This window comes from Acinonyx jubatus, chromosome B4, assembly GCF_027475565.1.
Source record: "Acinonyx jubatus isolate Ajub_Pintada_27869175 chromosome B4, VMU_Ajub_asm_v1.0, whole genome shotgun sequence".
Lineage (NCBI taxonomy): Eukaryota > Metazoa > Chordata > Mammalia > Carnivora > Felidae > Acinonyx > Acinonyx jubatus.
Window position 1 is genome coordinate 119,715,254 of NC_069387.1, and position 14,618 is coordinate 119,729,871.

Sequence of the window (14,618 nt, forward strand, 5' to 3'; positions counted from 1 at the left end):
GTACAGAGTAGATTGTTCATTCTAATCTATAATCATAGCTATCTTTAAAAAATGTTAAGTGAGGGGCGCCTGGATGGCCTAGCCAGTTAACCATCCAACTTTGGCTCAAGTCATGATCTCATGGTTGGTCCTGTCTCGGGCTCTGTGCTCACATCTCAGAGCCTGGAGTCCGCTGCAGATTCTATGTCTCCCTCTCTCTGCCTCTCTGTCTCTCTGTCTCTCTCTGAAAAATAAACATTAAAAAAATTTAAAACATATTAAGTGATGCAATTCTTATTAGTGAGTGGAAGAGTAATATTCTCTCGTAGCATATTCAACTGATTTTGAATGAGAAGAAAGAGCTTCTGTTCTTTTAATGTAATTTTTTAGACAATCCTTGTTACATTATTAATCCATTTGATGTAGTGATCGTACATTCTTTAATTCAACAAATAGTTCTTAGATACCAGGATATAGCAAAAACAAAAACAAACAAACAAACAAAACAAAACCAAGACCAATAAGGTCCATTTCCTGAAGGGTCTTTTATAAAACTTTTTATAATCTATTTAAACTCAGGTTTAAGAATGGTGAGGAGATTATTCCTGGTCCAAAATCAAGATATCGAATTAAAGTTGAGGGCAAAAAACATATTTTGATCATAGAGGGAGCAACGAAGGCTGACAGTGCAGAATATTCTGTAATGACAACGGGAGGACAATCATCTGCTAAACTTAGTGTTGACTGTAAGTAAGATCTCCTTGGGTATCTTCCAAGTTGCGTATCTACTGGTGTTGCATTTGTTAATTCAATTTTAGGAAAGTTTCTATCTTTTATTTCTACTGGCGGCAATTTTAAATATGTAAAATTGGATTCATTCTGAGTGTCTATGTCATATCAGTCAGGGTCTCTGAAAAAGAAATCTACTACTCAGTTTAATAGTAAAACACAGGATTGGGAAGGAAGTATAAAAATCACCTGCCACAGAAATGGTCCAAATGGTTAAGAAGCACTGTAATCCCAAGACCACATAAGTAGATGATAAATACTTAGATACAATATAAAATCCTGAAAATGTTTGTGTAACCCACGAGTGAATTTGCTATCAATTCATTAAATAAACATTCAACATTCTGCAATTACATTTGGAGTGAGAAGGAAGTTACTCAAACCAAGGGGGATCAAATGAGAACATTGTAAGAACCCATTTGCTACTAAGATCCAGAAGCATGAGAGAATTTATGTACTTCCCCAAATACCTCCAAATAGTAGTCACTCCTCAATGGCAGAGTCTGTCTCTTCCAGCTGGCCATGAAAATTAAGATAGCAAATCTCACAGGAAGTTTGGTAGTAACACATGCAGAGCAGAAATCCTGCTTCCTTACTTCTTTCTTAGTCCAATTATGATTCATAGGATCACTGAATTATTCAGAAGTTATCTCAGTTACACTCACTCTTTATGCATCGCGGAGTTGTGGTCATTTTCCTTTAATACCAAAACAGTTTTTTCAGCCGTGGACAGATATTTGTATCCATTTAAAGCAATTACAGTCAGTTCTGCTATAATACAACATATGCATTTCTAAAATCAATATGCTATACAAAGTTATGCAATAAAACCACAAAACTAATGGGCAAAATGAAGTTATGGGCATGACACTCAAAAGTTTTGTCAGCCACACATTAAAACAAAACAATAAGAACCTAATAAAAAACAGTATCACAGTTTTACACAGGCCAAATGGTTAATAAATATGGCACTTTATGTTAAATGAGACCTAAAATTTCCTTGTGGAAGCAGTGTGGGGAGTGTTGTGGTTACTGAGATACTGTGACATGGTGAGAAGAGGTTATTTAAAATTGGATGGACACTGGTAATCTCAGATGTGCATGAGTATGGTTTGTATTGCATGGGTGAATTCAAGCAGCTGGTAGATGTTTGATGTGTATGTGTGTGCACACGCGTGTGTGCATTTTGTACAGTTCTACCTGGCTCAGTTCACCTGGGTGCCATATCCTCTTTTTCATGAATGAAATCATGCATCATCAAACACAAAATTTGTGTTATGTTCTGGTTGTCCCCCAATATATCAATTGCACTGGAACAAATTCTCATTTTCAAAACAAGATACTGTCTTGGCCTGTCTGGAGTTTGGGTTTGGCACTTATAAATATTGTTTCTGTAGTGAAACCTCTGAAGATTTTGACACCTCTGACTGATCAAACTGTAAACATTGGAAAAGAAATCTGCTTGAAGTGTGAAATCTCTGAAAACATATCAGGAAAATGGACTAAAAATGGCCTACCTGTTCAAGAAAGTGACCGTCTGAAGGTCATTCACAAAGGAAGGTAAGCAAGTTAGGCGATCTGTAACTTGTCTCAATATGCACTCTTCCTCTACTTCCTAAATTACATATTTGGTGAGGAAGTTTGGAGAGTAGTCATAAAGAGAGGATCTTCTTCTGGTTCTTTGCTTCCAAATAGCAAGAATGTCTGACTTCTCTGTTCTATATCATGTCCTACCAGTAATCCTTTATCTGCACCTCATGGTATGGTACTTTGTCTATTCAAAAGCCATCAACTTGGGAATGCCAGCTGGTGCAGCCACTCTGGAAAACAGTATGGAGGTTCCTCAAAAAACTAAAAATAGAACTACCCTATGACCCAGCAATTGCACTACTAGGTATTTGTCCAAAGGATACAGGTATGCTGTTTCAAATGGGCACATGCACCCTAATGTTTATAGCAGCACTATCAACAATAGCCAAAGTATGGAAAGAACCCAAATGTCCATCGATGGATGAATGGATAAAGAAGATGTGGTATATATATACAGTGGAGAATTACTTTGGCAATCAAAAAGAATGAAATCTTGCCATTTGCAACTACATGGATGGAACTGGAGAATATTATGCTAAGTAAAATTAGTCAGAGAAAGACAAATATCATGACTTCACTCATATGAGGACTTTAAGAGACAAAACAGATGAACATAAGGGAAGGGAAACAAAAATAATATAAAAACAGGGAGGGGGACAAGACATGAGACTCATAAATATGGAGAACAAACAGGGGGTTACTGGAGGGGGTGTGGGAGGGGGGGATGGGCTAAATGGGTAAGGGGCATTAAGGAATCTACTCCTGAAATCATTGTTGCACTATATGCTAACTAATTTGGATGTAAATTTTAAAAAATTAAATTAAAAAAAGAAAGAAAGAAAGAACAATGACAAACGAATGAACAACAACAAAAAAAAGGGGCAAAAGAAAAACAAGCCATCAACTGATTCTTTCCATATAAACAGAAGGTTAAAAGAATGCTACTGAATCCTATGGATTCAATCAAATGGATTAACTGTCCCTAACCGATAAGTGCCACATGACCTTCCCACAATTTTGGGGGGCAGACATAATATCCTAGAATCTAGCAAAGATCTAAGGCAAGAGTTCTTAAACTTGGATCTAGGGATCCTGGTTGTGAATCTGGTTAAGATCATGAATGTACTCCAGGGGGGTCCCACAAATCCTCTGAAGTTGTAAGCCAAGTCTGTGTGTACAAAAATACATACTGTTCTCCAGAGAAAGGATCAATGGTGTCCATCAGATATTCGCTGATCCCCAAAAAGTTAAGAACTACTGCTTTTAGATTTGGCATATAATGCCAAAATCAAGAATGTTCTTGGTAATTTTTTAAATCTTAAATTATGGCACTAGTGAGATGTTGTATTTTAGCCTTTTTTTAAAGCTATGTGATGAAAAAGGAATATTAGACTCTTGTGTGCATAATAATCAGGCTGTATTTGTACAAATAATTTCATATACTCAAAAATGAACATTTGATGAAGATCCATAAATAGGATAATTAAGCCTTCGCATTTATATTCTCTCTCTCTGTTTCTTGGTCTGTCTTTCTCTCCAGCCTGGAGATAGGCTTATCTCTTAATCAGATAAAGTCCAGGTGTCTCTTCAGTTGGGCCATATACAATCTAAATCTTTGCAAACTCTTAGAAATGTTTTTCTAATTTCCTTAGAATCCACAAGTTAGTGATAGCCAATGCTCTTACTGAGGATGAAGGTGATTATGTATTTGCACCAGATGCCTACTCTGTTACTTTGCCTGCCAAAGTTCATGTTGTTGGTGAGTAGATAAATCATTGCAGAGTTGTGTTCTTGTTTTTTTGTTTTTGCTTACCATGGAAATATAACACATTCAAAACTGTGATATACATGAATTGGTGTAAGTCACTAAGCATAATAGTTGATTCTTAAGAAGTCTTACAATGGAGTAGCTTTGCAAGGTGCCAGGCACCAACTACTTTGACTCCTCTTATATTCTTTTTGGCCAGATAAAACGTTGGTTCTACCAATATTTACCACTAGCAAAGTACTGGCCCAGATATTCACATGGAAATGATTGTCTGATAACAAAGGCCATATTTAATATTCTAGATCCTCCTAAGATCATCCTGGATGGTCTTGATGCTGACAATACAGTGACAGTAATAGCAGGAAGCAAGCTTCGTCTTGAAATTCCTGTCACCGGAGAACCACCTCCCAAAGCCCTTTGGAGCCGAGCCGATAAGGTTTGTTTTAAGTACACACACAGACACACACACACACACACCCCACCACACCTCCTGCCTTCCATTAGTCAAATGAAAGAAGAAAGCAAATAAATGTACAAGGGTACAGTATAGATGTAATTCCTTGGATTAAGAAAGATCACTGGTTTGGGGCGCCTGGGTAACTCAGTTGGTTGAGCATCCGACTTCGGCTCAGGTCATGAACTCACTGATCGTGAGTTAGAGCCCTGTGTCGGGCTCTGTGCTGACAGTTCAGAGCTCTCTCTCATAGCTCTGACAGCTGTGACAGCTCTCTCTGACAGTTCACAGCTCTCTCTCTCTCAAAAATAAATAAGGATTAAAAATTTAAAAAAAAAAGAAAAATCACTGGTTTTCAGGCAAATATAATCATCATTCATCTACTTTTCATATTTCTGATTACCTACTATGTGACCAGGCATGTTTTCATGTGCTGTAAAGATCCCATTTTTCATTCTAATAAGTGTCAGGGAATGAAGTGGAAGAGAAATAGATAATGAATTAGTAAATAAACAATTGAACAAAATCACTGTGATAGTAATAAGTGCTGTGAAGATTTTTTTAAAACAGTGTAATATGATTAGCAAGTGATTGCAAGGTAAATGACAATAGTCTCTATGAATGACAAAGAAACCATTATACAAAGATCAAAGGAAAAAGATTTCCAGGTAAAGTCAATGCAAGGGCAAAGGACAAGAAGAGAGGAAAAAATGAGCTTGATGTGTTGAAGGAACAGAAGAAAAGCCAGTGTGACTGGGTCAGAGTGAATAAGGAGGAAAATAATAAATAAGATTGGGTGGTAGACTAGTACTAGCTCAAGTGTCATTCTGTGGCTCCTAAAATAAAATGTGTTATGGGCAGTAAAACTATTCCATATGATATTATAATTATGGACATATGTCATTATAGACTTGGCAAAACTCACAGATGTACAACATAAGAGTGAACCCTAATGTAAACTATAGACTTTGAATGGTAATGATGTGTCAGTGTAGGCTCATTGATTATAAGAAATATACTGCTCTGATGTGGGATGTCAGTTGTGGAAGAGGTTGGTTTGTGTGGGGGAGGGATTATATGAGAACTCTCTGTACTTTCCACAATTTTGCAGTGAGTCTAAATCTGACCCCAAAAATAATTTATTAATTAAAAAAAAGAGTTGAAGAGTGCTTTTTCCTTTTCTGTTTTCTGGAGGAAAAAACAAAAGAGCATCATTAAGCTTTGGAACAACTTGAAACAGTGAAATGTATGTGTAATTAGAATCCCCAAAGAGAAGGACAGAAGAATATGTAAAGAAATTAGAGCTAAAATTTTCCAAATTTGATAAAAACTAAAATTGCAAATATAAGAAGCTCAATAAAATCTAAGCACGAAGAGCATTAATAAAACCACACCAACTTGATAATAAATTATATTAAATAAATAAATAACAAAAATAAAAAATATAAAGAAAAAAAGAAAAAACCACACCAAGACCCATTAAAATCAAATTGATCAAACCCTATGATTAACAAAAAAAAAATGTTTTTAAGTAGACAGGGAAAAAAGTCACATTAAATATACAGAAATAAAGAAAAGAGTGACAGCAGATCTCTCTGGAAGCAAGGCAAGTGAGAGGACAGTGAGGCAACATCTTTAAAGAAAAAACTGTCAACCTAGAATACTATGAATTCTAAAAAATTCTATAAATTCTAAAAAAATATATCAACCTAGAATTCTATACTGAGTAAAAATTTCAGAAACAAAGGCAAAATAAAATTATTTTCAGATATATAAAAGCTGAAAGAAATAATCACTGGCAGACCTGCACCACAAGAAATGCTAAAAGAAGTCCTTAAGTCATAAGGAAAATAATGTCAGGTTGAATCATTTTCACAAAGGAACAAAGAGCATCAGAAATGATAACCGTGTGGATAAACATAAGAGTTTTTTTGTATTATTTCAATCTCTTTAAAAGATAATTGACTGTTTAAACAAAAATAATAACAATATACTGTGTTGTTTGTACTGTAAGTAAAATTTATGACAATAAAAACATAAGGTCAAGAAAAAAAAAGAAGAATGGAAAGTAAGAATTAGGAGGGTGAAAAGGGAGGTATTGTTGTAATATCGCATGAAAGTAGACTGTGAAAAGTTAAAGATGTATACCATAAACCCTAAAGGAACCACTAAAATAATGAACAAAAAGTTATAGCTAATAAACCAACAAAGGATATAATATGAAATCACAAAAAATATTTAATTAATCTAAAAGAAGGCAGAAAAAGAGGCACAAAGAACAGGGCAAGTAGAAAACAAATAGCAAGATAATAGAATTGCAATAGAAAAATTGCAATAGAAAAACAGATAAATTAGAGATTTCAATACTCTTCTCTTAGTAGTTGCTAAAACAAGAAGACAGACCATCAGTAAGGATATTTAAGATGTGAACAATACTGGCAACCATCTTGATCTAATTGACATTTACAGAATACTCCAATGACACATACAGAATGGGCATTATTTTATAGTTTTTTTTAATGCTTTTATTTATTTTTGAGACAGAGAGCATGAGCAGGGGAGGGGCAGAGGGAGAGGGAGACACAGAATCTAAAGCAGGCTCTAGGCTCTGAGCTGGCAGCACAGAGCCCGATGCGGGGCTTGAACTCACAGACTATGAGATCATGACCTGAGCTGAAGTCAGACCCTTGACCGACTCAGCCACCCATGCGCCCCCACAATGAGCATTATTTTAAAATTGCATATGGAGGAGCGACTGTATGGTTCAGTTGGTCAAGTGTCCAACTTCACCTCAGGTCATGATCTCAAAGTTTGTGAGTTCACGGGGCTTTGTGCTGACAGCTCAGAGTCTGGATCCTCCTTCTGATTCTGTGTCTCCCTCTCACTCTCCCCCTCCCCAGCTTGTTCCCTCTCCCTGCCTCTCTGTCTCTCTCAAAATAATAAACATTAAAAAAAATTAATTGCGTATGGAAAATGTCTAAGATAGACCATAAGTAAGTCTCAACAAATGTAAAAGGATTAAAGGAATACTACTAACAGTAAAGAGGAATGAATTACTGATGTATGCAACAACTTGGATGAATAATTATGCTGAATGAAAGAAGCTCAACAACAACAATTATTTTAAAAAACTGCTAATACCAAATACAAGGATATGGAATAATCAAACTCTCATACATCACTGGTAGGAATGCAAAATGGTCCACCCACTTTGGAAAACAGTTTGGTAGTTTTTTTTTTATAAAGTTAAACATGCACTTTACCATATAATCCTATAGTGAAATTCCTAGCTATCTACCCTAGAGAAATGGAGACATATGTCCACACAAAAACTTGTACATAAATGTTTATAACAGCTTTATTTATAATTGTCAAAACTTGGAAACAACCCAAAAGTCCAATTGTACAAACATACAGTTTGTACATGCATAACCCAACTGCACATGGAATATACAATAGAATACTACTCAGCAGTAAAACAGAAGGTACTAGTAATACATGTAGCAACATGGTTGAATCTAAACAGCATCATACTGAGTGAAAGAAGACAGATCCAAAAGGCTACATACTGTTTGAGTCTGTTATATGAACATTCTGGAAAAAGGAAAACTAGAGAGATAAATAACAGATTGGTGGTTGCCAGGGACCAGAGTGTAGGGGTGAATGAGTTGACAGTGAAGGAACATGGGGACACTGTTGGGGATCTTGGAAATGGTATGTATCTTGATTGTGGTGGTGGTAGTTACACAATCACACAAATTTGTCAGAATTCACAGAACTCTATGTATAAAAAGTGTGAATTTTACTCTATGTAAATTATATAGCACAACAGACAAGCAAACAAAATATAGAAAACTAAAGAAGATAATGCAACACCACCCTAAGTATTTTCTTTTCACATTAAAAATAAAGCAGAAAATCTTTTACAATCTTAAGATTTGAATTTGGCTAATATGAGAAAATTTTGTTCTATTATAAAACAGAAGAATTATGAAAACTATCTCAGGTATTCTTATTGTTCTCACAATCTTATGTTATTGAAGACTTATGAGTCCTAATCCAGACACAAAAAAGTAAAGAGTTAATTTAATAGTTATTAGAAAATTACCCAGTTTCTAAATTACCTTGACCTTCTCTGTTTTTTCTCTTTGTATGCTGGCTATTCATTGTCATATAGGAAATCTGACCTAGGAATCAGAAAAATGGAATGCTACTTCAAATTTCTGGTTTAAGAAAGAAAGAAGGAAAGAAGTGAGGTAGAAGAAAAGGAGAAAAAGGAGGAAAAGGAGGAAGAGGAGGAGAAAGAGAAAATAAAGAAAGAAAATATAATGGAAGGCCCAACCTCACTCTGTCTTTACTTTGGGAATTAGATATTCATTCATTCATTCTGTCCTATTAGAAGGGAAAAATCAGTACTCAATAACTTGTAAGGAAAACTGGCATTGTGGTCTTCTTCAACCCTTTTCAGTATTTCTAAATTTTCAAGACACATAAATAAGCAAGTCATGATTAGTTCTTAAATATTTAATTTCATGTACAAAGAGACTCCTCTAGTAAAATAACACTTCTGCACTCCTATTTTTAGTCCTCCAGCTTTCTCTTTGGTGGGTTCGTGCTTAGTGGGCTTTGGAGACAAATCCCAGTTCTTCTCATTGTTAGCCATGTGGCCCTGAGCCACAGCTTTCTCCTGTAATATGGGATGTTAACACCTTTATCTTTAGGGTTGGTGGAGGATTACATTAAGAACATGTATTTTAGGCCTTAGCACCACATCCAGCTTAAGTTCTAAGGTACTTTGGAATAGTCCTTATCATATAGGTCATGCCGTATTTTGTTTCTCTCCTCCTTAGGCTATTATGGAGGGCAGTGGCCGGATAAGAGCAGAATCTTACCCTGACAGCAGCACTCTGGTTATTGACGTCGCTGAAAGAGATGACTCTGGTGTTTACCACATAAATCTGAAAAATGAAGCCGGGGAAGCACATGCAAGCATCAAGATTAAAGTTGTGGGTAAGTCCTCTAGGTCAACAAACTTCTAGAATCAAGTTTACATGTCCATATCCAGAGTAGACTTTGCCAGCTCTTGGTTCTCTCAACTCTTCTGGGTAGTCAACAAATGAGACACAGATAGCTATGTTTTATAAATCACCGTTGTTCTTTTTCTACCTTTCCCATTCCTTTTCTTTCCTGTCCTTCCCTTCCCTTCTCTTCTCTTCGTGTATTCTTTTATCTTGCCCAGAGGTCCAATTGCAGGAATGTGTAACTAAAGTTAACTGTTTGGGGTTGCTGGTCATTAGCTCTCCACAGTTGTATTCCTTTCAGTTTCCTTTAAAGTCACTGAAACAATCACTAAACAATTTCCAACATCACAATCATTGTAGAAGAGTAAGATTTGCCTTAGTCCTTAGATGACGACTTAGGTGTATTTTTCCTAAGCTTGAAACCAAGTGAAATGAGTCTAGCAGATTATTGGTGGTCCAAGCTCTCATGATCTCTTCATCTCACTTTATTTCTCCCTTAAGAATCCTATTTCAAATGGACCAGAAACTAAGGTCACTTTATCAGACACTGAATTCTGTTAATAAGATATGGTAACTTGACATTTTTGACTTGGATTTTTACCAATCAACATCTTGATTCTTCCAACTGATTTACAGTTCACTTTGTAGTTCAAAACAAAACACAACACTAAATCACATCTGATATTTATGCAATAATTTCTTGTTTACCGTTTTCAAGGTAAAGGACAAGTATCTGGAGTTCCATATGGGGCTTGCTCTCTAATGTTGTGACACTGGTTTAAAGGACTTGAATACATATTATATTTATCTTTATTGGGCTCACCTTCCCTTATCCCATATGGAGCATGACTTTTTGCCCAAATTAGTTACTACATGCATTTCGATAAACATGGAAAAGTATTCAGAAAAAACACTGCTTCTATGATTATTACCAAAAACTGATTTTCCAATTAACATTTGTCTTGTGCTCTCACTTACTCTTACTTTTTCTATCCTATTCTATTCTATTCCATTTTTTGTTTGCTACAGACATCCCTGATCCTCCAGTGGCACCAAATGTGACAGATGTGGGAGATGATTGGTGCATCATGAACTGGGAGCCTCCTGTCTATGATGGAGGGTCCCCAATCTTAGGTAACTGCATGTCGGTCAATCTGTGAAACCACCATTGAAGTTGAAGTCCTCTTTATGCTTATTAGTACAGAGCATATTTTAAAATATTACATGTAGAAGAAAACCTATTCTACTTTGACTTTAAATATCCATTCAAATTGAAATATATTTTGGGATTCTTTATAAGTACTTGAGATTAAAATAACTCTGATGAATATCATCTGACTGTTCCCTTTTTTGTTTGACATCTACATTTAATATCTAGTTTTGCAACATCTATAGGTTTAACTTTAAGTTGTTCTAATCAGTAAATATCTAGTTCCATAGAATTATGTCTATGAAAAAAATTTTTTTAGAGATAAATACTTAGAAGAATTTGCTTCCCTGTGGAACAAGAATTTTTTCTATTTGAAACTCACAAAAGTGAGTTTTCCCTCTTCTAACCTACGTTGTTTGGACTCCTAGCCAAATCTATTACTCAACTGTAACAATGGTATTTCTATGGTCTATATAGGTGTGATTTATTTTTCTCTCTTATCTTCCTGTACAATTTTAATTTTTTTCTAGTCCTATTACTTTTATCTATATCTTATGATGTTAATGTTTGTATTCCCTATAATTTCTCTCAAACAACTGGTGAAATAAGGTGGCTTAAAAATATATGCATACCTGACTATTTTACTTAGAGATTTTATGAATTCTAATATCTGACAAAGTTTAATTTTGGAAGCCATGGAAAAACCTTAGTTTCCATTTCGTGTCACCTACAGGATACTTTATTGAGAGGAAAAAGAAACAAAGCTCCAGATGGATGAGGCTAAATTTTGATCTCTGCAAAGAAACAACTTTTGAGCCCAAGAAGATGATTGAAGGTGTAGCTTATGAGGTCCGCATCTTTGCAGTCAATGCCGTTGGTATCTCCAAGCCCAGTATGCCCTCCAAGCCTTTTGTTCCTTTGGGTAAGTCAGGAGATGTGTCTCTGTCATGGAAATCATTGCCCTGACTTGTGACTGCTCCCTCCAACTTCTAACAAGGCTTCTTAGAGTCGTGGGTGAGCAGGAGGTTGGAGGTGGTTAGGGGCACCTAAGAAATTGAAAAACAACTTTGGTAGAACTGTATGTCTTCATAGTGTAGACCCTGGAATTTATTACCAGAATTCCGGTGAAAGCTGTATGTGGATCTGGTTGCTGCTTCCCACTGAAAACACAAAGCTGAGCCATTGACACATGACCACTCCCCATTTGTCCTTCTGAAGGTATAACTCAGGACCTATGTGTAAACACTATAACTAAACAGAGACCACTTCTACAAAGCACTCTTGAAAACTAGTCTCTTTGCTTTACCATCACACCTTAAATGTTATCTAATGAACTAACAAAGTCAGCTCAGTAAAGGCAAAGAAATAGAAGATAAGATGTTTTCCTCTTTTATGGTAGTGAAGTACTACTTTTTTTCAATAGAAAGAAGATTCAGTACAGGATTTATACTTTAAAATTAGAGCGTTATGGGAAATTTACTCTGGATCATTAGATCTCAAACTCTGACTTTTTTCAACTTCCTTGGGCCTCCCAGCCTCTCATGCCAACCTCCCAAACTGGAGGGAAAGTGTGGCAGCTTTTCTGAAATTGTCCACGCCTAGCAGATCTTTACCTTCCACGCAGCATATCCTCAAGGAGTCTTCACTGAATTTTATTAAGACATAGTCCTCTCTGTATATTTTTATTTATATCCTAGTTAATTTTTAAAAAAATTTTTTTTAACATTTATTTATTTTTGAGACAAAGAGAGACAGAACATGAACGGGGGGAGGGTCAGAGAGAGGGAGACACAGAATCTGAAACAGGCTCCAGGCTCTGAGCTGTCAGCACAGAGCCCGACGCGGGGCTTGAACTCACGGACCGCGAGATCATGACCTGAGCCGAGGTTGGCCGCTCAACCAACTGAGCCACCCAGGCGCCCCTATCCTAGTTAATTTTTATCACAGCTTGTGCTGTAACACCATAGTTAATCATTTCTTCTGTTTCTTTCTTTCTTTTTTGTTTTTTATCTTTGAAGCTGTAACCAGCCCTCCTACACTTCTGGCCGTTGACTCTGTAACTGACACCACTGTCACAATGAAGTGGAGGCCCCCGGACCAGATTGGTGCAGCAGGTTTAGATGGCTATGTGCTAGAGTATTGCTTTGAAGGAAGTAAGTACAACTTGTAGTTAAAATGAATACCATCATCAATAGGTGAGATACTCCCCCCTTTCTTTTGTTATCATTCTGGGGAACTCTTCTCCTTCCTACCAAAAATGACAACAAGCAAAAGTCTTCCTTCTAAGATGGATAAAAATTTAGCCCTTTTTTGGTACTTGATGCTAACAAATGGAGATCTCAAAAATATACTAGATAGGCAGCCAGATTAGGCACCACGATAAGTCTAAGACATAGAAAGAAGGGATTCTGACAAAACTTCAGGGATTTCCACTTCTTGAATTGGTGGAGTTAAATTGCACCAAGAAAAATAAAAGTCTAGTTAGGATGAAGCAAGTTGGACATTCTAAACCCTATACAGAGTAGAGGTCTGCTATCAAAAAAGCTGCCTACTTCTGGGTAATAAAGGGAGACTATATATTTGGCTAGCTGCTGATTATGCCTTAAAGAAGAAGAAGAAGAAGAGGAGGAGGAGGAGGAGGAGGAGGAGGAGGAGGAGGAGGAGGAGGAGGAGAAGAAGAAGAAGAAGAAGAAGAAGAAGAAGAAGAAGAAGAAGAAGAAGAAGAAGAAGAAAAGGAGAAGCAGGAGGAGGAGGAGGAGGAGGAGGAAGAGAATTAAGAACAACTTTCAGTGGCAGCATTAAATCCCAGAGGGTGTAAGCAATAGGTTTGACATGTGACAGGAATTTGTCTCAGTATATAAAAATGTAATCACTGAAATTTAGAAGAGAAGAGAAACAGTTAAAAAACTTGTTGATAGAAATAATAGACAAAGAGAAAATGACACAAGAAAATATGGGCCAGAGTGTACCTAAAACCAAAAATGATGTGAAATTCACTGAAAGCCTGTTGTGTTTTTGGTATCCTGCTTGTCATGATTTGAAAATGGATGTCTAAAACTGTCCCAGTTTGAACTCAGGCTCCACTCTAGATGAGGTAAGTAAACAACCCACTGGGGAAGCTTGTACATATCACCACAAATGATAGGCCAAGATTTAGCCTCTGAGAAAGCTCTTTGGACTCCAAACTTTAATGTGGATCTTATCTGAAGGAAAGGGAGACTACAGAGCACATTTGGGAAATGAGGAATGTGACTACAAAGGCACCCTCCCAGGAGGAAAACCTCTGGAGAAGAAACTTCCTATGAGAGAAAACTGCGGCAAAGGAAATCCCAGGCCCCGGGATTGGGGCACCCCTGGAAACCACCATTGGTGCTGGTTGGGAGGGAACAAGAGACGGGGGGACAAGGCATCCTGGTAACAGTTCCATTGACATGTGCTCTGCTCACAGAGCACGCTGCTTCATTTCTCCAGGGCTTAGAAAGCCACTAACTAAAACTAGTAGGGGCATTATGAGAAAGTTCCCAGGCATCCCAGCATAGGAGGGGGGTAGTGTCACTAATGCAAAAAGGTAAATTCTTGAGCACTTCAGAATATGGTTTATTCCCATTCTATTCCTCTCCCATTTCAAAAACTCATGAGTACTCCACTCTGTTATTTATATCACCCCACCAGCAAAATCTCCCCATCTTACATGTGATGTGGCTGCTGAGCACGAACATTTGTGTTTGTATGAAACAGAGCAAATTCTTTACTCTTTTCTTTCTGCTAGGTTTAAAAAGTAAGAAGATACAGCAAAATGATAGATGCCTGTCATTTTGATGTTACCCACCTTAGATAAAATACAATGAAGTGTATTTTACATAATTT

At 36.7% G+C, this 14,618-nt stretch overlaps 1 protein-coding gene across 9 annotated transcripts in view; it reads left to right on the plus strand.

The window, feature by feature from the left end:
• The window catches only part of MYBPC1 (myosin binding protein C1), an 86,219-nt gene that overhangs the window by 47,664 nt on the left and 23,937 nt on the right, over window positions 1-14,618 (plus strand). For all 9 annotated transcript variants that reach the window (XM_053226662.1, XM_027070317.2, XM_053226659.1 and 6 more), the window contains 8 exons: window positions 559-725; window positions 2,166-2,328; window positions 4,011-4,117; window positions 4,429-4,562; window positions 9,431-9,590; window positions 10,631-10,735; window positions 11,485-11,673; window positions 12,770-12,904. In XM_053226662.1, the coding sequence (XP_053082637.1) occupies window positions 559-725; window positions 2,166-2,328; window positions 4,011-4,117; window positions 4,429-4,562; window positions 9,431-9,590; window positions 10,631-10,735; window positions 11,485-11,673; window positions 12,770-12,904 (1,160 nt within the window). The remainder of the gene's footprint in view (window positions 1-558; window positions 726-2,165; window positions 2,329-4,010; window positions 4,118-4,428; window positions 4,563-9,430; window positions 9,591-10,630; window positions 10,736-11,484; window positions 11,674-12,769; window positions 12,905-14,618) is intronic.